Source organism: Alexandromys fortis, unplaced genomic scaffold (assembly GCF_014885135.2).
Source record: "Alexandromys fortis isolate MF-2015 unplaced genomic scaffold, M_Fortis_MF-2015_v1.1 scaffold_26, whole genome shotgun sequence".
NCBI lineage: Eukaryota > Metazoa > Chordata > Mammalia > Rodentia > Cricetidae > Alexandromys > Alexandromys fortis.
This window is the reverse complement of record NW_026067894.1, coordinates 354,670-378,320: the sequence shown is the minus strand read 5'-3', so window position 1 is coordinate 378,320 and position 23,651 is coordinate 354,670. Positions and strand designations below refer to the sequence as shown.

Here is a 23,651-nt window from a genome sequence, read left to right as displayed (position 1 = left end):
GGGGGGACAGAGAGAGGGACAGATGGGCGGGGGAAGTTTGAGATCGCAGATGAGGTTCCCTGAAGAACCCCCGGCTCACCAGGGTGACGCAGGTGGCTGAGTTCTATGCAACCAGATCAGAACCCTCCATTCCTGTCACCTTTCCAGTGGCCCAGATGGCAAAGGCAAGAAAAAGGCGCAGATCCCCGAGCCCCGGGGTGCAGTTTAAGCTCCAGGGACAACTGGATTCTCAAGTGTTCTCTGGAAGCAGTGGCAGAGATGGCAGCAGCAGCCGAGATGGGTCAGCCACACCAGGGAGCATGTGCTCTTGGAGGGAGGCCAACCATTCAGCTCCCACAACAAGAATAGACTCTTCTCTGCGACCAGAGCAAGCCCAGCCGCCTGGCTGACCAGGGACAGAGTTCAATCCCAAAGGGTCAGCTCACTTGTCATGCAGGCAGGAGCAGAGGGAGGAGAGCCTTCTGGAGCAGCCATACAGACTACACCCACAACGCAGCACAGCGGCCTGCTGGCAATGGCGTTTGGGTCTTTTTTTTTTTTAATATTTATTTATTTATTATGTATAGAATGTTCTGTCTGTGTGTGTTCTTGCAGGCCAGGAGAGGGCACCAGACCTCATTACAGATGGTTGTGAGCCACCATGTGGTTGCTGGGAATGTGGATGCACCACCATCGCCAGGCTGGGGCTTTTGTTTTAAATGGTTCCCAATTGGCTATTTAAAATTTTGTGTTATTTGCTGGGTGGTGGTGGCACACACCTTTAATCCCAGCACTTGTGAGGTAGAGACAAGCAGATTTCTGTGAGTTCGAGGCCAGCCTGGTCTACAGAGCAAGTTCCAGGACAGGCTCCAAAGCTCCAGAGAAACCCTGTCTTAAAAAAAAAAATCAAAAAAATTGTATTATTTATTTTACATATATGAGTGTGTTATTTACGTGTACGTCTGTGCACCACATGCATGTCTACTGCCCCACATGGCCAGAAGAGGGCATCGGATCCCCTGGAACTGAAATTACAGAGGGCTCTAAGTGGCCATGTGGGTGCTGGGCATTGAACCGAGGTCCTCTGCAGGAGTAGCCAGGGCTCTTGCCCCCTTAGCCATCGCCCCAGTCCCCGACGGCACTCTTGCACACTTCAGTGTAGCATCACACTGTCCCATCAGTGACCCTCCCTGACCTGGCCTCAAATCCATGGTCCTCCTGCTTCAGCCTCCCAAGGGCTGGGATTCCAGATGTGTAGCACCACACCTGGTCTCCTTGTCTTTAAAAAGAATATTATTATTATTGTTATTATTATTATTGTTATTATTGTTTTTATTATTATTATTGACAGGGTCTTAAAGTGTAGCCCCGACTGTCCTGGAACTTGCTTTGTAGACCAGGCTGGCCTCAAACTCAGAGATCCACCTGTCATATGCTTAGAGGGGCTGACATTTGGGTCCGCACTCAGATCTTCTGGAAAGCTCTGTCTCTGACCACCCCACTCCTGCCCTTCATCTTCTGTGTTTACTCTTTTGAGCATGAAGCTGAGGGCCACCTGTGTTAGTTCTGGAAGGGTGACCCATTTTCTCACAGCCCAGCCTCTTGCCACCTTATCCATGAGTCACCGTGCCCTTTCTGGATTCTTCTGCGTTGCTGGTCTGTTGTCTGTTCCCATATCCGCCCCCAGGGTAGTTATTTCCCTTTACTCAGCACTTGGATAAGGGCACAAGTCCTCCTGACCCCCACCCAGCTGTTCTTTCCCAAAATTGTTACTCCAGCCCCCCTTAACATTTCATCTAGTTATTGGGGGCATGTATGTACATGTCACGGTCACACGTGGAGGTCAGAGGACAACTTATAGGAGCTGGGTCTCTCCTCTCACCCCACAGATCTGATCTGGGGAATGAACTCAGGTCGTCAGGTTTGGTGGCAAACACCTTTTTACATGCTCAACTACTTTGCTGACCCCAAGCCCTTCCTTTAACAAATCAAAGCTCACCACCATTCCATTTTGAATTTTTTTTTTTATTATTTTATGCTGGGCAGTGGTGGTACATGCCTTTAATCCCAGCATTTGGGAGGGAAGGGAGAGGTAGGGGATCTTGGAGTTTAAGGTTAAGCCTGATCTACAAAATGAGTTCCAGGACAGCCAGGGCTACACAGAGAAACCCTGTCTCAAAAAACTGAAAAAATTTTTATGTGTATGGGTGTTTTGCCTGCATATATGTCAATTGTAAAGATTTTTGTGAGCTGTTGTGTGGGTGCTAGGAATTGAACTCTGGTCTTCTGGAAGAGCAGCCACTGCTCTTAACTGCTGAGCCATCTCTCCAGCAGCCCCCACTCCACTCTTGAATTTTTTTTTTTATTTATTTAGTATACAATGTGTGTATGTCTGCAGGCCAGAAGAGGGCACCAGACCTCATTCCAGATGGTTGTGAGCCACCATGTGGTTGCTGGGAATTGAACTCAGGACCTTTGGAAGAGCAGGCAATGCTCTTAACCACTGAGCCATCTCTCCAGCCCCACACTCTTGAATTTATAATAGAATTACGCTGAACCCAGAGACTGTTTACATGGAAGAATACAGGCTCCACCCTTATACTCTCTGACAGTTGTCTTCAGGTATGTCTTGCACGTATCAAGGTGAGTCGCAAATCTACACATGACATCATGACTCAGAGAGCACTCTGCAACCACGAAACCATTAAAAAAAAAAAAAAAAAAAGGACATCACAGCCAGTGAGGGAGCTCAGCGTCCAAGCCTGACGACCTGATCTCAATCCTTGGAGCCCACACGGTAGGCAGAGAGAAGCGACTCTCATAAATTATCCTCTAAACTCTAGACACATGCCACAACATGTGCACCCCAACACACACCTGCAAAACAAAGGAAAAAGTAAACTAGAGGGACACAAACCGCGATGGCGCAGAGGACTGAGGCGGAAGCGAGTGTTCAGCCCGGCACCGTGCACAGCAGCACACCCTCAGAAAGTTACTCGACTTTTCCTGCTCATTCCCCCCCCCCCCCTTAAAATGAATTAAAGAGACTTTTAGAGATGAGCTGTCCAGTACAGTGCCTGCTAGCCTTGTGTGGTTGCCAGGCGTTAAATTAAGTCAGGGGGCTGCGATGTGGCTGCACTTACTTCGAGTGTACACAGCCTGAGCTCAATCCCTAGAACCAGACATAACGCACATTTTAAAAAGCTAAACAGAATCGAAGCTAACTTAAAAAACAACAGTAGCACCAGCCATATTTCAAGTGCTCAGCAGTCACCAGAGCAAGCAGCTCTGCCCTGGTCGTCATGGCAGGCTATCCTGTTGGCTGCTGCTGGCTTAGGTAAGAAGGCGCCCAAGAGGCTCAGCACAGCTGGTGGGCAGCACCTGGCAAGAAAACGTTAGCTGGGATGACCAATAACAATGAAGCCGGATTCTCCCTCACACCAATGGCGTAGACCTGGCTAAGCACACACTTCCGCCCTCAGTAACTATTCTATTAGCAGTGGTTCCTACTCTTCAGGCGTTCTTTTTTTTTTAAAAAAAAATAATAATAACTTGTGTGCACGTGTTTTAGCTTCATTTCTGTTGGAGTGATACATTATGTTGACAAAAGTCAACTTAGGAAGAAAGGGTTTGTCTTTGCTCACAGTTCCAGGTCATAGACCTTCACTATGGGGGAAACCAAGGCAGCAGAACGTGACATATCACATCCACAGTCACTGGCAGAGACACGGATGTGTGCGTGCTAGTTTGAGCTCAGGTCCCCCTGCTTAAGGAATGGTGCTGCTCACAGTGGGCCGGCTCTTCCCACACCAGCTAACCTAACCAAGACCATCCTCTAGATGTGCCTACAGGCCAGCCTCGATCTAGGAAATCCCTTGCTGAAACTCATTCCAGATGGTGTCTGTCACACTGACAGTTAACATGAATCATCACAGCATGTGTGTGCATAGTGTACATGTGTGAATATCTGTGTGTGTGCATACCTGTGTGTACATGTGTGAATATCTCTGTGTGTGCATATCTGTGTATGTGCATGGTGTACATGTGAGAATATGTGTATACATGGTATGTGTGTGTGCATATCTCTGTGTGTGCATGATGTTTCTGTGTGCATGGTGCGTGTATGTGTGTGTATTTGTGTGTGCATGGTGTATGTATATGGTTGGTGTATATGTGTGTTTAACTGTGTGTGTACATATCTCTATCTCTGTGTGTGCATGGTGTATGTGTGTATATGATGTTTGTGTGTGTGTGTGTGCACATCTGTGTGTGCATATCTCTGTGTGTGCATATCTGTGTGTGCGTACATCTATGTATGTGCATGGGAAAAAGGGCAGATATTGTCAGTGAGTATCTTCTGCAATTATTTCTCAAGATTAAAAAAAATCTTTTTTTTTAAGACTTATTTATTATGTATATAGCGTTCTGTCTGCATGTATGCTGCAAGCCAGAAGAGGGCACCAGATCTCATAGATGGTCTGGTGTGGTTGCTGGGAGTTGAACTCAGGACCTCTGGAAAAACAGCCTGTGTTATTAACCACTGAGCCATCTCTGAAACAGGGTCTTGCTATGTAGCCCTGGCTGTCCTGGAACTTGTGACGTAGCCCAGGCTGGCCTTAAACTCAGAGAGCCATCTGTCACAGACTCCCAAGCGCAGGGAGAAAGGTCTGCATCACTCTGCCAGGCTACCTCCCTATATGGTTTCTGAACCAGGAGCTAAGCTAGTTGCCAGTAGGCTCCAGTTCTGCCTGACTCTGCCCCCCACTAGCTCTGTAACAACGCTGGGAGCCACCATGTCTAGCTTTTCTGTGGGTCCTGTAATCGGCACTCAGTCCTCATGCTTGCAAGGTAGGCGCTTCACCAGCTGAGCCATCTCCTTCGCTCCCTTAGGCTGGTTTAGAATTTCTGTTATCTGAAGGGGTTCGGTCCGGTGCTGGCACTAGGCCAGGCACAGATCTTGAGAAGAGCAGGAAGAAGAATGCCCATGCGTCGATAACGCAAGAGCTCTAGGAGCTGCGTCAACAGCTCGAGTTCATCCACCGGGAGCTGGTCAGCAGAGCGGGCACAAAGGTGAACAAGCAGCAGAGGTGCTCTCTGAGCCAGGAGAGGCGGCTGGCAGCCACCTCCCACGGCCTTAGGTCTGGAGCAGCACACAGTGGATGAGGACTCCAGAGTGATGGAGCCAGGAGCCAGGACATAAGGAGCAGCCTATAAGTGCAGCTGGCTTCTTTTATGCCGAATAAGTCTGGTTGCAATCGATATTTGTCGATAATGCTAATATCAGCTATAATCAGATCTGTCCGTCACATACTGAGTGCTCCTTATGTGCAGGGTAAGAGGATGACTCCTGAGATCAGATGCGGGTTACATGCTGACTCTGCTCTCACTGGGGAACCATGGTTACTCAGCTGCTTCAAACTCAGTTGCTAAAGGCTTCCAGGAGGCTTCAGACAACAGTAACACCTCAGTCATCAAAGGGCCAGCCAGGCAGTGGCGGCGTACTCCCTTCATCCCAGCACTCTGAAAGCAGAGGCAGCAGGATCTTGTGAGTTCAAGGCCAGTCTAGTCTACAGAGTGAGTTCCTGGACAGCCAAGACAACACAGAGAAACCCTGTCTCAAAAAACACCAACAAAAATCAAAGGACCTCGTAAACACTTTACACGCGTGAGCGGCACCCATGCTGAGGACAGCGACTCAGAGACACCATTTAATCCTCGCGGTCGCACGGTAGCTGAGGTCACACCGCTGGTAATTGGCACAGCCAGATCTTAAACACAAGTATTTTCATCATGCTTGGGTTCAAAATCCCTGAGCGGACATCAGAGTTCCAGGTGTGGTGGTGCACGTTGTCATCCCAGCACTGGAGACCGAGCTAGCTTAGGCTACACAGGCAGCCCTTACCTCAAAGACCAACACAGAGCAAGCAAACAAAAGTGAAGACTCTTTACATTTTCTTCTAAACCAGGCAGTGGCACACACCTTTAATCCCAGCACTTGGGAGGCAGAGACAGGTGATCTCTGTGAGTTTGAGGCCAGACTGGTCTACAAAGCAAGTTCCAGGACAGCCAGGACTGTCACAGAGAAACCCTGTCTCAAAAAAAAACAAAACAAAACAAAAAAAAGAATAAGAAAGAAAATTATCTTCTAATATATTTTAAAAGAGTCTAAGAAAGAAAGTCAGTGTAGGTCCTGAGAGACAGCTCTGGGGTCAAGAGCACTGACCAATCTTGCAGAGGACCTGGGCTCACTTGGGCTCACGACCATCTGTAACTGCAGTTATAGGGGACCCAGTGCCCTCTTCTGGCCTTTCTGAGCAGCTGGCACACATGTGGTGCACATACACACATGTGGGCAAAACATCCACACATGCAAAATAAAGATAAGTAAATCTTTAAAAGCCTGTAGAGTTGAGCCTGTTTCTTGGATGATGGTCCAGAGCTGTTGGAAGCCACGGACCTGTGACTCCCTCCCTGTGTCTCCTGAGTCTCACTTCTGGGGTGAACTCACACTGCTGATCAGAGGGTTTCCCCTGGGCGAAGGCAGAAGGTTTCCGAGTTGGCAGAACACACCGTTCTGTGTGTGTTATCTCTGCTGCCTTGGTGTCGCGGTGACAGAATCCAGCAGCTACCACAGAGGTTAAACAGACAGAAAGCAGTCCATAGCTCTGAGCAGAAAATGATGCTGGCCCACGGCCTAAGGTCTTGAGAGAGGTGTCAAGCAGCACTCACTGGGACAGCCGGGCAGTGAGAGGAGCCGTGTCTCCTAAGGTCAGTTCAGCAGAGGCCAGAAGTGGGTGGCGCAAGTCTTCAGGAGTCATATAGTTCAGTAAACACTACTAACTACCTAGTATATATGGATATGAACATTCCCCCCATTGCAGGCCAATATGGCAGCCCGGGGCTCAAAACCAGGGCCTTGTGCATGTTAAACAACCAAACGACACCGAATACGCCCCTAGCCTCAGATCCCATTCTTCACAGAAGTCTACAACGTCCTGGCATCTGGAACACTTACATTCTGGTGCCAAGGATAAACTATATGAAACTATACATTCGATACAGCATCAGGGATGATAAACACTACTTTAAAGCAAAGAAGGGCATTGGCCTGTTGCTCATTCTGGACCAGGGATGATCCCTCCAAGGATGGATGAGTGTTTGTGTCTCAGAACAGGAGCAAAGGTCCAGAGGCAGAAGCAACAATGAAGTTGATATGGCTGAGTTCAGGGAACGAGGATGGGAGTCGTATGGGATGTGGCCACGAAAAAGCTTCCTGCTTCATCTCCAGTTTGATGTGAAGCTGCTAAAGGCTTGAGCAGCAGAAGCCGACTTGGTCAGATGTGTGTCACAGGCTACTGCTTGGTTGGGAGAGGGGACCAGGGCAGCCGTGGTGGTGGAGGAAGTGAGGAGGAGGCAGAGGAAGGAGGGGAAAGTGGTGTCCAGGGGTTCATCCATGGCTGAGACGCACGTATGAGGAAAGGAAGCGATGGTAAGTCTAGGCTTTCTGGTCCCAGCCACAGAATGGTCCCATTCATAGATCAGGTGGCGCTCTGCCACGAGACGTGAAAGGGGAGCTTTCCAGGAGGTGGTGGGGAAATGGGCTGAGATGCACAGGCCGTCCTGCTGGATGCTGAGGTCAGGGAAAAGTCCTGCGAGTGTTGCCCAGGGGGTGCCAGCCTTTGACTAGGGCACTCCACAGGGCACTTGGAGAACTTGAGAAATACAGCGATACCCAGGCCCCTTCCTGGACCAATACAGCAGAGTTTGTAGATGGCCACACACTGCCTTTCTTTCAGCAACCCCAGGAAGTCCCACGCAAGGCCAGTGTGCTAGGGGAACAGCAGGCATGAGGTCCCACGGCAGGACACCACTAAGTGATCCAACATGGCTGCAGCCAGCAGCTGACAGGGTGGGTGACTGAGAGCAGTGGGGTGACAGACCAGACAGCACATGCTGCAGAAGCCACGGGAAAGAGGGCACCATGGGTTCCCCGGGTCACAGTGGCCAAGGACCTTGACAAACCCTGCGCTGAGAGGCAGGGGAGTGCCAAAAACATGTTTTGAGTAAACAAGGAGTTTTTAAAGGACTGCAATAACTTGGAACTCAACACCCAGCAGGTTCTTGATCTTTCTGCTTTGAGTCAAGGTCTCTTGTAGCCCAGGCTGGTCTTGAACTTGCTATGTAGCCCAGGATGACAAACTTCTGATCCTCCTGCCTCCAACTCCCAGGTGCTGAGATTACAGGCTTGGTTAGGCCTGGTTTATGCAGTGCTGGGGATGGAACCCAGGACTCCATGGGTGTCAACCCTGCTCTTGGCCAATTGAGCTGCGACCCAGCCCTGATGGCATTAGGGATATTTGCCACCAGTTTTTCTCCGTGTGGCCCTGGCTGACCTGGAACTTATTATGTAGGCCAGGCTGGCCTCGAAATCATGGAGATCCGCCTGCCTCAGTCTCCCAAGAAATAAAATTAAAGGCACGCGCCACCACCAGAGCTATCATCCCCAGTTTCTAAAGGAGGTAACTGTGGCGTCAGGTCCTGTGGGGAGAACTGTCTGTAGGCAATGCACACTGAAGGTGCTAAGGATGACAAGAACATGTTCAAAATAACAGGAAAATAAGACAGCCGAGAGAAAGGGCAGAGAGGGAAGGAAGGGCCCCAAGAACAGTTGGCGACAAATACCAAAAACTCCTTTGACCAGTTTTGCTAAAAGGATGGCGGGAAAAACAGGTGGAACAAGAAAGCTGGCCTCCTGTGACAGACACAGCTGGGCTGCTGTGCTTGATGATGCAACTGGAAGAAAGTTCCCGCCAGAGGAAATGTAAAACCAACACAGGGGGCTGGAGAGATGGCTCGGTGGCTGAGGGCATGGGCTGGATTCAAATCCCAGCACTCACATCAGGTGACTCACAGCTGTCTGTAACTCCAGCTCCAGGGAAGCCAATCTCCCTATGCTGGCCTCTGCAGGCACATACACACACACGGCATGCACTACAAGACAAAATAATACCAAAACAGCAAAGTCAGCTGGGCCAAAGAGGGACTATCATACTATTCTGTAAAGCTGCCCATTTTAAGGCTGCCTTGTTCCCAGACCACACCCTGGACTAGCTAAGTTGATTACTCTGTCCTCCATTTGGGGGTGTGCTCAGGCACCGGGCCCAGGGAGTGCTTGCCTGGTTCATCCTCAACTCCCTTAAAGCCAGGAAGATGCACTCTTTGAGCGCCCCGGGGAGACTGGTCATCACATGACTGCAGCAGCCCCGTGACTTCAGGGAACCATGGGTGGCACTCACCACCGAGCCAAGAGCTATCTGACGCACAGCATTCTGATGGGGCGGGTTCCACTCTCTGTCCTGAGACCTCTCCTATAGACAAGTGCTGTAGGACAACACCGATTCCAGGACAGGCGCCAAAGCTACACATAGAAACCCGGTCTCGAAAAACCAAAACCCAACCAAAACACTGAATCCCATGACAGGTCCCGTGCAACCCTTTAGGGTTGGTTAAAGGGTAGCTGTGTAAGATCATAAATGACCCAGTGCAAAGATGGGGGCAGGTGACCTCTCTTCTTGTGTCCTAGTCAGTCAGGCCTGAAAGAGGCCACAAAGCTGTCTAGACACAGAGAGACCCAGGTTCCAGCTCTGCCATTGGCTGAGGCTGCCCTGGGCATAAAGTGAGTCCTACTCCTGTCTTCACAGGGCAGGATAAACCCTGCTTCAACAACATCAGCAGAGTGTGCAAGGCATGATGGATCAGGGCTGTACAAAGGCTGTTTTAACCGCCCAGCTGCTAGGAGGCTTCCCAGCTGCGCATGCGCATCTCACACCTGCCAGTCACAAGGCAGCCAGGCTCCTAAGCCTGCCCCATCCTTGCGCCTGCCTCATCCCTGCTCAGAGGGTACAAACCTAGAAAAATGAAAGAAAACAGCCTGGCAACATGGAAGACGCATCTCTCTTCTGCTGCCGGGGTGGAGGTACCCGGGACAGCAGCCTTCCTGAGGGCCTCACTGAGAACACGCATATTCTGAGGGCTCGCTGCTAAGAGAGCCCAGATTCCAGGTCTAGAAGCAAATGAAGGACGGGTGCTGCCTCACCTGTTACCCTTTACATAATTAAGTCGATGGGAGTCACGCTTAAATGAGCTCGAATGAACGCTGGAGCAGACAGAGCAAGCAATCCTCTGGGGTCCTCGGTCTACATGTGAAGCTTCCCTCACTCAGTGCTGTGGCCGGGTGTGCGAGCAACCGTGTGTCCCCAAAGTGACAGCGCAATGTCTGCCCTGCGGTTTGGAATTCTCTTCCAGGCACGGTCACTGACCAGACAGACCGCAGGACTTTCTGTTTGTGCAATTTTGAGTCAGGGTGTCTCACTGTGTGCACCAGGTTGGCCTCAGGTTTGCAATCTTCTCACCTCAGCCTGTCAAGTGTTGGAATTGCTGTGTGTACACAGACACTTGCTCTTTCTGACGCAGGTCCTCGGAGGAGCAGCAGAGACTGAGCCATACAACCATTTATCATCTTGGGAATCGGGGTGTCCTCAAATTCTGATCCCTAAACTTCTCAAGAAGAGGCCAAAAGAGAACATGTCCAACCAGTGACAGATGGAAAAGAGCCAGTGTGACTGTGTCCCTTCAGGGGGCCTCCATAAATCTGATCCTTTTAAAACTTTTCATATGTGGAGGTCTGAATATGAATGGCCCCCATAGGCTCATATATTTGAGCGCTTGGTCACCAGGGAGTAGACCTGTTTGGGAAGGATTAGGAAGTGTGGTCTTTTGGAGGAAGTGTGTCACTGGGGGTGGGCTGTGAGATTTCAAAAGCCCACGCCAGGTCCATGTCTCTGTCTCTGTTTATGGATCAGGATGTTGTCTCAACTACTTATTGAGCACCGTGCCTGCCGCCACGCTCCCTGCCGCCACGCTCCCCATGGCCATGCCATGCTCCCCACCACAATGATAACGGACTGAGATTTGGAAACAGTAAGCAAGCCCCCAGTGAAATGCTTTCCTTTGTAAGAGTTCCCATTGTGCCTCTTCACAGCAACTGAAGTTGACTGATGCAATAGGTAACTCGGGTTGGCCTTGAACTTGAGATCCTCCTGCCTCCGCTTCCCAATGAAATTGCATTTCAAACTTTTGCAACCAGGCCCAGCTTAATATAATTGACCAGAAGTCTAGACCATCTTCAGGCACAGATGCCAGAGTCTTGAAGGGAAAGACTGGTACCCATCACCTAGTCTATCAAAAACAAACGGATATATAGGTGTATGGTAAAAACGTACAAACAAGGTAACCAAGGCAGACTTTTTTTTTCTTTTAATGAAGCTTCTTTAGGGGTGTGAAAGGGGATCTATGCAGCCAAGGATGATCGTGAACGTCCCTTCCTCCTGCCTCAGCTTCCCAAATGCTGAAGTAAGAGGTGTCCGTCATCACACCTGGCGAGCACAACCCAAGCCTTACGCTAGCTACAGTCCCCCCCACAACCAACTGAGCTACATCCCCAGTCCCACGAAGCTCCTTAAGAACAATAATGCCTGTGTCATGTGATCCAAGGAGCAGAACACCACTGCCAACAGCAGGGTCTTAGTCAGGACCGGATGCTGGCCAGGGTGGAAGAACTCTGACATCCAAGTGTTTCTAAGACAACCATCTGGCCATCAACAGTTTCCCACGGCCTCAGTAGAAATGCCCCATGCAGGATGGCATGTGAAAGGCGAGAGACCTGGAGAGCGGGGGCAGTGTGTGGCAGCAAGCAAAGTGAGCATGTGCGTGCGCGCGCCACACACACACACACACACACGTACACACACTGCAAAGTCAGAAAAATAACCCTTGGACCAGATTCCTCGCTTTATGGCCGAAGAAGGCAAAGACATGTTCCATACCACCTGGCCACATGTGCTGAGACCCCAGAGCTGGCTCCCCCGCCTCTATCCCACCTGAGATAAAGCACGGGTTTCAAGGGGCTTAGTAACCCGGGCCATGGTGCTGGAATGTTCTAGTTGCTTCCTTCCTCCCCAGCATTAGTGTACAGCCCCCAGCTGTCTGCAGCTCCAACAACACCTGCAGAGCTTCTGACTCAGTCTGCTGGTTTTACAGTCTCTACCCTAAGGTCCCACTCCACTTTATCCTGGAACAGATTCCCAGTGACAACAGTTACAGTGGTCCACGGAGCCGGAGAGCACAACAATCACCCTGCATGAAAACCAATGAGAGACCTTGAGATTCACACAGGGCCAGTCTCGTTTCCTCATGGGCATGGCACTCCTGATTTGAGCTGATGTCTCTGGGGGGCAGTCACCCCTAAAGGATCTGCTGGCCCTAACCTGTGTTGTCCTTGAACCAATACTGGTAAAACTAAAGCTTTCTGAACATACAACATTTGGATCCTACAGCTTTCCCACCGCCTCCCAAATCCCTGCTCGCAGCCCAGGACAGCAGCAGACACTACACTAGGCTGGCAGATCCTCTGAGAAGCAGCTGAGGGAAAAAGGAAAACAGGTTCTGGAGTTTGTGTGTGTGCGCCTTGTTTAGGCTGTAATGGTGTCTGAGGAGGGCAGATCTCTTAGGTAAACTGACAGAATATGTTTTCTAAGAGCCTGGGCTGGGGATGCAGCTCAGCTGGGAGAGCACTCACTGAGTATGCAAAAGGCCCAGTGTTCACGTCCCAGTACCACACACATCAGAGATGGTAGCACACGCCTGTATCACAGAGGTAGGTCAGACGTTCAGTCACTCTCAGTAGCACAGGGAATTTGAGGCCATCAGGGATAATTGGGACCCTATCTCAAAATAATAATAATAATTAAGGGCCAGAGAATTGGGTCAGAGGCTAAGAGCATCAGCTGCACCAGGCAGTGGTGGTGGCGCACGCCTTTAATCCCAGCACTTGGGCAGAGGCAGGTGGATCTCTGTGAGCCCGTGGCCAGCCTGGTCTACAGAGTGAGTTCCAGGACAACAAGGGCTGTGTTATACTGTGTATGTAGCTATAACATGTCTAGAATCTCAAGAGGGCGTTGAATCCCCTAGAATTGAAGTTAAAGATGGTTGTGAGCCATTATGTGCAGGCTGGGAACCAAGCCAGAGTCATCTGCAAGAGCAGCCAGTGCTCCTACAGCCGAGCCATCTCTCCAGCCCTCAAAAGAATTCTTTAAGTAGTTGAATAGTTCTTCCAGGAAAGAGACTGCCCAGACTGCAAAGTCCTTTCCCACTAGCCTGAGGAACCCCTTTGGGAGGAACCAAAGTCAAGGGTCCTTGGCAAACACCAGAGGCCCAGAAGGCAGGCACTGGTGGGTTCTGCTCCATTCTTCTAGGCTGGCGCTGGCAGAGGCTGGCAGACACCCTGCCTGTTTTCTCAGTCACCGGTGCTGTGGGCCATGCTGATGCAGGGGAGGGATCTCTCAAAGCCTACTGTAAGCCTGGCTCCCAAGCTGCACCTTCCTTGTTTTTCTGCTCTCTTTTAGTTCCCTTTCCTCTCTCCACTGTGTCTGCGTGACCTCACGAGGGCTTCCCCCACCCAAGCAGTGTGCCACCAAAGGAAAATGGCCACCAAGGTCACTGTCTAAACACAGTGTTAGTCTGGAGAACATGGCAGAGACCCTTCTCCAGTCCAAGGCCCATGCAATGCCATGATCTAGTCAGATAACATTACAGGCTGAAAACGCAAACGCAGGGGTGAGGAAGCCAGTCAGGAACATTCTAGGTTACAAACCAAGGTTACTTAAGGATAGGGGAGAGGGCTTGGGATACACATCCAGCCACTGTAATTTTACTTTTTTACATGGCCAGAAGGTGTAGTGCATGCCTTAAGTCCCAGAAGCAGGGAGATCTCTGTGAGTTCAAGGCCAGCCTGGTCAGAGAACCCTACCTCAAAAAACAAACACAAACTAAAGACTTACTTTTTTATGTTTGTGTGTGGGGAGGTATGCAGAAATCAGGGGACCACCTTTAATGTCTGTTCCTCAGGAATACTGCCCACTTTGGGGTTTTTGAGCTTAGGTCTCACACTTGGCCTGGAATTTACTGGATGGGCGGGGCTAGCTGTCAAACCCATGAACCCTGCTGTCACCGGCTCACCAGGTAAAGCAAGCATGGTCCTATGGCAGCCTTTTAAAGTGGGTTCTGGTGATCACACGCCGGCCCTTGTACACTTCACTGACTGGCATATCCCCATAGAGCCCCCACTGCCACCTGCCTCGTGTTTGACCCTAGAACGTACCCGTTTCCCAGGATTGGCTCACTGCTGATCCCTAGCGAAACAGTCACCTGGCGAATTCATAAAACGCGAATCGTTTATAACATAGCGGGCCAGCCCACAAGGCTAACCCATGGAACGGGGAGCAGAGAGTGCAGTAGGGGACACACATGAGCAAAGTATAATGACGCACACATATGAGTGTCGTGATGGAATCCATTGTTTGATACATTACAAAGACCGACCTAGAGAGACACGATTATCATTTTAAGGCAGGCATCATAGAGGAATGGAAGAAAGCAGGAGCCAGAAAACTGGTTCCAAGGTCAATCCTGCTCTTTCTGAGATTAGCGGCTTTGGACACCCTGCCCCTCTGATTCTACCCTGTGTGAGGCAGGCAACAAGGGCTGTCCTGTCACTGTGTGGTGTTGCTGAGGGGAAAGGTGTGGACACAGGAGTTGGCTCTGAACAGATTAAATGTAAGGAGCCCACTTGTGGGATCCCCTCTTCCTCTCAGTGGGTCAGGCTGCCTCATGCCTCAGCAGCCTCCGAACACCCAAAATGCAGAGTTTGAGTAAGGCTGAGGGATGTGGCTCAGTGGGCAGGGAGGGGAGCTCGCCTAGTGTGTTCAAAGCTTTGGGGTCCAACCCCAGAACACATAAAACTGGGTGAGGTGATCCATGCGGAGAGAGGGGGATCAGAAGTTCAAAGTTATCCTAGGCTATGTGGTGAGTTCAAGGCCAACAAGGGCTTCCTGAGACCTTCATGAGACCATCTAAGGAAAAAAAGCAGACTAAGTGGTTTACCTTTACACAAAATATTGCCTTCCAGTACACAACCTTGTATCCTTTCTGCCTTTTCAATCACAATCAAAACTGATGGAACAAAAGGTACTTGTTTAGATAGGTGTGTTTTCCCTCTTTTTTTTTTTTTTCTTTTTTAAGCCTTTCTTGAGATAGGGTCTTATATGCTACAGCTCAAGTTGGCCTCAGTCTAGAAGTTTTCTTGCCTCTATCTCCTGAGTGCTAAGATTACAGACACACAACACCATGCCTGACTGCTTCCTTATTTTCTATACTTGGACCCTGCGTTCCGACCTTGTCTACACTGACTTTGAAACCATTCCTCCTAAAGTTACCAACAACCTCCACATAGTCAAACTCATTTTTTTTTTGAAAACTGCCATTAATAAACCTGTGGCTTGACACAGTTGGTCCTTCTTCCAAATTTACCACTTTGTTATCATGTGTTGTATTATTTTCTATACCCTATCTGTCCCCTCTAAAAGTTCATTCATACCCCTCCCTCTCCATGCAGGTACAAGTGAATCCATTTCTCTCTCTACACCTGTCTGAACTTAGATTAGCTTAGATTTCTAGCAACCCATTATATATGTTCACTAAGTGGTCTTATTACCACAGTGAATTTCATAAATCTAAATTTAATATATTTCTGGTTCAACCTATATTCTTTTTTACTTTCTTACCTCAGTGAAGGGGAGCATCCATATGCACAAACTGGAATCTAAGCAGGCAACCTTTTTAACTGTTTGCATTGGGACAGAGTTAGCAATTTGGATTTTTTTTTTTTTTTTGTAATCTAATCGGCGTTGGAATGCTTAGAATAGGCATGTGTGAGGAGGAATGGGCTGATTGGGTGTCGTGGTGCCAGTGGCTAGGGTTACCTCATGAAGGCATAAGAGTTCTTATCCTTGTAGCAGGGCAGGAGCAAGATCTAGTGAAAGCAGTCCTGTGTCAACACCCTCACAGTGAAGAGGAGACAATGATCTCTTACATTAAATAAAGTAATTGAGCAAATAAGTAAATTGAAGCTAGCTTTTTCAGGCTTGAGACATTTTTTACAGATACGCGGAAAGGAAGGATAAAATGACCCCCATGATGCTAAATGGAAATAGAAAGCTGATATGATTGCTTTAAAGGGGAATTACACGTGTCAACTGAGAGAATGGGTGGTGCACCTGCAGGCCTCCAGCTCTGACCTCTGCGCACTGAGGGGATAGAAATGCCCTTCAGTAGCTAATGAGAGCGCCTGCCTCCGAGACGCTGGACTTCAGGTACTATTCCCCACTAACAGGGAATAGAATGGACTGCAGAAATGAATGCACTTGAACATGGTGAACTGATTTTTAACAAAAATGACAAGACAACTGAATGGGAGAAACAACAGTCTTTTCAACAGCTGGAGAGATCTGACAACCAGATGTCTGCACAGAAGCTGGACCCCACCCCACAGCACGGCGAGTGTAACTATAATGTGTTAACGGTTTAAATGGAAGAATTTGTAACTATTAAAATATTAAAACATTTAAAAAAGAAAGAAAAAAAAGCAGAGAACTTGTGCTAAAACTGATCAGTGACCTGTGACTTCCACAAACTCCGGTCGGTCGGGACCGTGTGGATTTCAAATGCGCACAGTCCCTTCCTTGTTCTTCCTTGCCAATGGGTTACTTTGACTTTCTTGGGTCCCGCTATTAAACAGCTATCTGGAGAAGACAATAGGCTATAGGAAACAGATGCCTTCTTCCCTGTGTGTCTCTGCTCAGGTCCCCAGGTGAAACCAACAGACCAGTAATTTCCAGCCTCGGCCTGAGACCTCACCCCTCCCCCGCCTCACATGTGTGTTCGAGACATTCACACACAGGAGGCATCCAGGAGGATGAGTGGGAGAACAGACCGGCAAGCAGCATCCGCTCACACCCACCAGGACTGCCGCCTAGGCTGGACCAGGGGCCAGTTCTAGCCGCACTGCAGGGCAGGTTCCAAACGCCACACTGGGGAGCCCCTTCGCCACCAGAGCGGCCACCTGGGAGAACTGTGCAGCAGACAGGAGGCCCCCAGTGTTTCCTGTGGGTACGGAGAACTGTCAGTTCTGACGGCAACACACACACCAGGACGATGAATCGTGGGGGCCGAGATAAGCCCTCCAGCAGGACAAACGGTCTGCCCCATGAGCGACCTCGAAGGGCCAGCCTTCTCCTCCCCGCAACATGCACGCTGTTCCTTTCTCGTCATCTTGATCACTGCACCCTCACCCAGTCTGCTGCCAGACCTGCCATGTGACAGCCGACAGCAGACGCTCAGTTTTTCTATGACCTTCTTTCAGACCGGGTTCCAAACAGATGGGTTTCCTGGGAGATCACAGAACCACCACAGAACGGAGCACCCGACTCCCGAGTGCCGGCCTTGGTCTGCCACGGAGCCCACTACTGCCAGCAGGTGGCTGTTTCTCTCTGCCCAGGAGCAGGCCTTTCAATACGAATGGCTCTAAGCTAGAGCCAAGGCCAGGATGGACAAGCTCTCGAGTGTTCTGGGATGGGGTGGGAAGGACCACAATGTCACGCGGCTTCAAATAGAAACCTGATGTCAGAAGAGCCGCGTAAAAGGAGAAGTATATTGTAAGCCGAATGGGCAGGGCTCGGGAAAGGCAGGGAACACTTGTCTCACATCTGTTCCTAGGCCTCAGTGGGGTGACCTACAGGGTCGGAGTCGGCCTGCACACTGTGATTCCTGCCTGGGGGTCCTTGGGTTCTTCGCAGCCTTTTCTGCAACCAAAGAAAAGGACCCATGGCCAGCGCCACAATCCAGCAGAAGGAAAAGGGAAGCACCTCACTTGGTAAAATGTGTGCGTGGCCATTATTTTATTTAGCTCTTCGCCCGGGGTGACTAAAGTCATTGGGGGTTTGTAGAACATTTTCCCTGGAAGCACACAGAACAAATTGATTTTGAACAGTGGGCCAGGACTTTCACTAATTTTCAATGCACTAGCAGGACAGAGCTATCTGAAGGAGTTAAAAGGTGGGGAAAGGCCAGACGTGGGAGCAAGCGCCTTTAAACCCAGCAGGTAGAGGCAGGAGGATCTCTGTGAGTTCAAGGCCAGCCTGGTCTACAGAGTGAGTTCCAGGACAGCCAGGGAGACAGTAGAGACCTGTCTCAAAAAAATAAACAAAACAAAATCAGGGAAAATCCCACCCCTTAGGACAGCCTCTGCGGCAGCAATGCTCAGCTGGGCTGGGGAACAGCTGCAGCCTGGATCCAGATTGTATACTTGAAGTGGCTTTATTATTAAAAATAATAATCAGAATAATAATTTTGAAAGCAGGGTCTAGACTAGCCTTAGCTTCATGGCAATCCTCCTGTCCTAGCCTTCCTGCTTCTGAGTATGTGTGTGTTTTTATTGTTTAAATCTGGCGGGGGGAGGGTTGTCTTGGCTTTTTTTTTTTTTTTTTTTTTGGTTTGTTTGTTTTTGAGACAGGGTCTGGTATAGCCTAGGCTGGCTTAGAACTCTATGTAGCTGACGATGACGATGATCCTGAATTTTGGATCCTCCTGCTTTTACCGCCTAGTGCTGGGATTACAGGTGTGCACCCCACATAGTGCTAGGGATCCAGTCAGAACTTTATGCATGCTAAGCCTACCACTGAGCTACACCACCAGTCCATATTTTCAGGTGTGTGCATGTGTGTGGCATGTGTGGCACATGTATGTGTGGTGTGTGTGTGTGGTGCATGCCTGTGTGAGGCATGTTTGTGTGGTGTGCGTAATGTGTGTATGTTTTCGGGACGTGTTGCTCAGCGTATCATCACAGGCTGCAACACCAAGGAGGCACGGTTACCAGGGGCTGGTCTCCTGGGCTACAGGGAGTTTGGTCAGGCTACAGCGTGACGCCCTGTCTCTTCCTCACTCAAGAAAAGACCTGTTTTCTTAGAATACAGAATACGTCTTACTTTTTCCCTTCAGGAGCGATCCGTGCTGAAGCTAGCCTCTCCTGAGTCCGCCTTAGGCCTGTATAGCACTGGCTAGAACCTGAAACAGTCTTCAATAAGACTGGACTAAAAAGTCCTCATCTTCTTTATTTTATTTATTTCATTTTATTTGTTTGAGACAGGGTTTCTCTGTAGCTTTGGAACCTGTCCTGGAACTAGCTCTGTAGACCAGGTTAGCCTCGAACTCACAGAGATCCACCTACCTCTGCCTCCCGAGTGCTGGGATTAAAGACGTGCACCACCCCGGCCTGGCTAATTCCTATCTTCTACTATAAGGTTGCTTCTAGGTGGATGGAGACCTTTTCCCATGTGACCTTCCTAGGGCTTAGACAGTGGTTCTCAACCTTCCTAATGCTGTGACCCTCATACAGTTCCTCATGTTGTGGTGACCCCAACCACAAAACTATTTTTGTTGCTACTTCCTAACCACCGTCATTTTGCTATTGCTACTACTAATCATATGTAAATATCTGATATGTGACCTCTGTGGGGGGTGCGACCCCACAGACTGAGAACTGCTGGCCTAGAACAACGAGGAGCATGGGAAGGTACTCACACACCTGAATATGCTTCATCACCATGTGGTTCACGGTGCCCACACTCACCCCACAAACCTTCTATAACATGATGCTGCTGCAATACACATGAACTACTTCAGGCCTGGTCACACTCTTCTGAAAATGCTCCCCAGCCCGCCCTGACAGGGTCTTTTTTGGGTAGACCCACGTGTCCATATATAAACAACGGCTTGGGGACCAAAATTTAGCCTACCTATTTTTATAAAGGTTTGCTGGGATACAGCCTCACCCATCAATTGGTTGTTCTGGGGCTAAAAAGGAAAGCCTTGGGTAATTTTCAGTGAAAGCTATGCAGCTTGAAAATACCTTTAAGAAGATTCTTTAAGAAGTTTACAGGAAGCAGGTCATGGTGCCCCAGGTCTATAATTACAGCTATTTTGGAAGCAAAGGCAAGAGGACGCAAGTTCAAGAGCAGCCTGGGCAACGTAGTTAGACCCTGTCTCAGAAAGGTAAAAAAGGAACACTCAGGATGTAGCTCAGTGGGTGGAGCACCTGCCCAGTATCCAGAGGCTCTGGGCTCAATCCTCAGCAACCCACGCCATGGTGGTGATGCCCACCTGTAATTCCAGCACGTGGGAGGGGGAGGGAGAGATCAAAAGTCCTCAGAGGCCATTTTTGTCAGCCTGGACTATCTAAAAAAAAAAAAAAAAAAAAAAAAAAAAGGTAAAATAAAATAACGAAATTATAAAGAGCTGTGTTTGTAGGTCATGGTGGATGGAGAGCTCACAGAACATGCACAAGGCCCTGGGAGAAAAGACAAGGAAATGCCGCAGGTCGCAGTGGCTGCTGAGACAGTATTTCGGCCTAAGTGTGTGGCAGACATTGCGCTGAGCATTGCAGGTATATCATCCCATGGAACTGAATTCCCATTATAGCATGGCTGCTGATGTCAACAGAGCTTCCATGGTCTGCTAGCATCATTGTGCCCAGTGATAAATCCAGAATCCAAAGCCGGGCCTGTGTGCCAGGCTGCATGGCTTCTCCAGGGTGCACATCCTAGCCACATCTAGCAGAGCCCTTGATACTTCTGCGATTAGTCTGTCTCCCCAGTGTCCTCAGAAGATCACCTAGGGGCTCCCACTTCTTTAGGGATGCTCTTCAAGCCTGAATAGCTACTTCTTTCTCTCTGAGAATTCTACCAGTTTGTCAAGGCTTAGTTAAGGCTCCCTCTCTCAACCAACACAGAGCCTTTGGAGGCCATGGCTGCGGCTTAAAAGGTTTATTTTCATTATTTTTATTAAGGTGTGTCTCTGTGTGTGGGTATGTGCACACAGTGCAGGTGCCTGAAAAGACAGAACAGGCTTGGGTCACGTGGAACTGGAGTTACAAGCAGTAGTGCAGTAGTGAGCCACCCAATATGGGCAGTGAAATCCCAACCTAGGTCCTCTTGAAAAGCTGCCGGTGCTCTTAACCGCCAGGCTAGCTCTCTACCAACTTTTTTTTTTTTTTTTTTTGAGACAGGGTTTTTTTGGAGCCTGTCCTGGAACAAGCTCTTGTAGACCAGGCTGGCCTTGAACTCACAGAGATCCTCCAGCCTCTGCCTCAGGCTTGCTGGGCTTAAAAGCGCCTACCACCACCGCCCAGCTCCAACTTTTTGTTGTTGTTGTTTTTAATTTAATCCTCTTTTTCCACGGTGAGTTCTGGGGGTTGAACCCAGGCCATCCAGTTTGCACACCAACTCAGGCTTGCAAGCACTTTTACCGGCTACACCACCTTACCGGGCCTGCCATGGCTGCTCTTAGAGCACAGATGAGACTTGGCCTGCAGAGGCCTCTGTGTCCACTGCTGGAGCTGGACTCTTCATCTTTGTTTTGAGATAGACTATCACCACATAGCTCCAGCTGCCTTCCAACTAAGCAGTCTTATTAGAAGCAGAACTCTTTTTTTTTATTATTTATTTCCAAGTTATGGCGTCACTACGTAGCTCTGGCAGCTGTCCTGGAACCAACTGTGTAGACCAGGCTGGCCTCAAACTCATAGAAAGCAGCCTTCCTCTGCCTCCCGAGTGCTGGACAAAGTCCTGTGCCGCTATGCCCAGCTAGAAGCAGAAGGAACCTTAGAGAGGAGGCCAGGCATAGTGGTGTGCGCCTTTAATGCTAGCACTTGGGAGGTAGTGTTCGAGGCCAGCCGGGTCTACAAAGCGAGACTACTAAAAAAAAGAAACGAAGAAAAGAGAAGCAAGAAGAGGGCCAGAGAGATGGCTCAGTGGGTAGAGCACTTGCTACCAAGACTGACAACCTGAGTTTGATGCCTGGAACTCACGTGACCGGAGAGAACCAATTCTCAAAAGTTGTCCCTCTGACCTCCACTCTCCCACCTGGGCATGTGGGCACCCACTTATACGGAGATACGCACGTTCACATACGCACAGTAAATAAAATATAATTTAAAAAAAAGAGCAGAAAAGGAAAGCTAGTTAAATATTTTCGAGTCAGGCGAGGCGGGAGTTCAAATAATAAAAACTAAAGAGAAGTAAATCTCTTCTGATGGCCCATGTAGGTTTTCGGTGACTATGGATTCCACCACCTAGCTTGGGATCCTTTTTGGTTTGTGGGTCCTACCTATTACTTTTTGTTTTTGAGACAGGGTCTCACTATGTGGTCCAGGCGCGCCTAGATCTCAGGATTCTGCTTTGGCCTCCTTAGCGCTGGGATGACGGACAGGCACCACCACACCCGAACTTTTGCGACCGGCCTGTCTCCTCACCCGTGTGCATGCCCTTGACAGGTAGTCATTCCTACCGGGAACTGGGGCGATGACCAACGCTAGCAAGCCCCGACGCAAAGCTTCTTAGTGTCACTCCGTCCCACGACTCACTATCCAAAAATACAATCTTAGGCACTTCGGGTCCTCAATCAGAACTCTGCAATGAGCTTTTTCTAAACGGTCATCCCGGAGTAGGATGACTTGGGGACTCCCCAGGACGCCAGGCAAGTGATGGTCCTCGGCCTTTGCCTTGAGTAAGGGTGGATGCAGTGGATTCCTTGGAGATGCTCACTGTGTCGGGTCGTCCCTGGAGCCTTCCCGAAGTGTCACCGGCCCCTCTAGGGACGGCACGGCAAGGCCGGGTCGGGCACCGGGGAGCTCCGAGAACGCTGACCTCAACTTTGTTTCTTAAAAATAGCTCAGAGGCCGCGGTGCTCCCGGGAGCCGCCCGCTTCCCTTGCAGGGCTTGGGGTCGCCGGGAGGTCGGTGGCAAGGGATCCCAGGCACAGAGGCGACCCGGGGGGTGAGCGACAGGGCCAGGGGAGGGGCCCGGACCGAAAGAGGCCGCTTACCTTCTTCACTGACAGCGAGATGTTCTCCAGGATTCGGTCCTTCACCTCCCGCGGCTCCATGGCGCCGCCGCCGCCGCCCCGTCGCCGCTTCCCGCGCCGGGCGCCCGGGGCCGCTGCCAACCGCTGCCGCCGGCCGTGCGGGGACTCCGTGGTGCCGGCCGCGGGCCCCGGCGCCCGCCGCCCTCGCTTCGCCTCGCCCGGGCCTCGCTCCGCCGCCGCCGCCTCCCGAGCGCGGAGCCGGGAAGGAGACGCGGGCTGTGCGCGGCGGCAGGAACTGATGTCAGTCGGGGCGGCGCCAGCACCGGCCGGGAGGGACGGCGGGGACCGGGCGGGCCCGCCTCCTCTGAGTCCCGGGCCGGCGGAGACCTGCGAGCTCCGGGACTCGGGGTCGCGGAGACCTGGAGACCCGGGGACCCATGAGCGATCACACAACTCGGATCACACAGACCCGGGACCTCATAGAGCCGGCATCGCATAGACCCGGGGACTCCTAGACCCGGCATCCCTGAGACTCGGACCTCAAACACTCAGGGACTCAGAGACCTTGTCTCTCCGCCCTCCCCCCAACCGCCTTACCCACTCCCGGCACAACTCCGCAGAGACACCGTGTTATCCCCCACCCCCGTAACAACGCCCTCCCTGTTCAGGTCTGGAAACCCGCATAACTCCTTAGAGATCATCCCCTCCCTCCTTGCTCCCCTCCCCCTCCCCCGCAACATTCAAAGACCCTCCTCCCAGGATCTCTGTCCAACTCCTTGGAGACCCCCACTCAGGACCAGCACAGACAGCGCCCCTCCCCCATCACAAATCTGTCATTCCTCACCCTTGCCCACAGGGGA

At 50.4% G+C, this 23,651-nt stretch overlaps 1 protein-coding gene across 2 annotated transcripts in view; it reads right to left on the bottom strand.

Moving 5' to 3' along the window:
- Nucleotides 1-23,074, bottom strand: part of Plekhm2 (pleckstrin homology and RUN domain containing M2) — a 41,890-nt gene extending 18,816 nt beyond the window's left edge. For both annotated transcript variants that reach the window (XM_050153508.1, XM_050153515.1), the window contains exon 1: nucleotides 22,813-23,074. In XM_050153508.1, coding sequence (XP_050009465.1) covers nucleotides 22,813-22,872 — 60 coding nt within the window. In that variant the 5' untranslated portion in view covers nucleotides 22,873-23,074. The remainder of the gene's footprint in view (nucleotides 1-22,812) is intronic.
- Nucleotides 23,075-23,651: the final 577 nt, after the last annotated feature.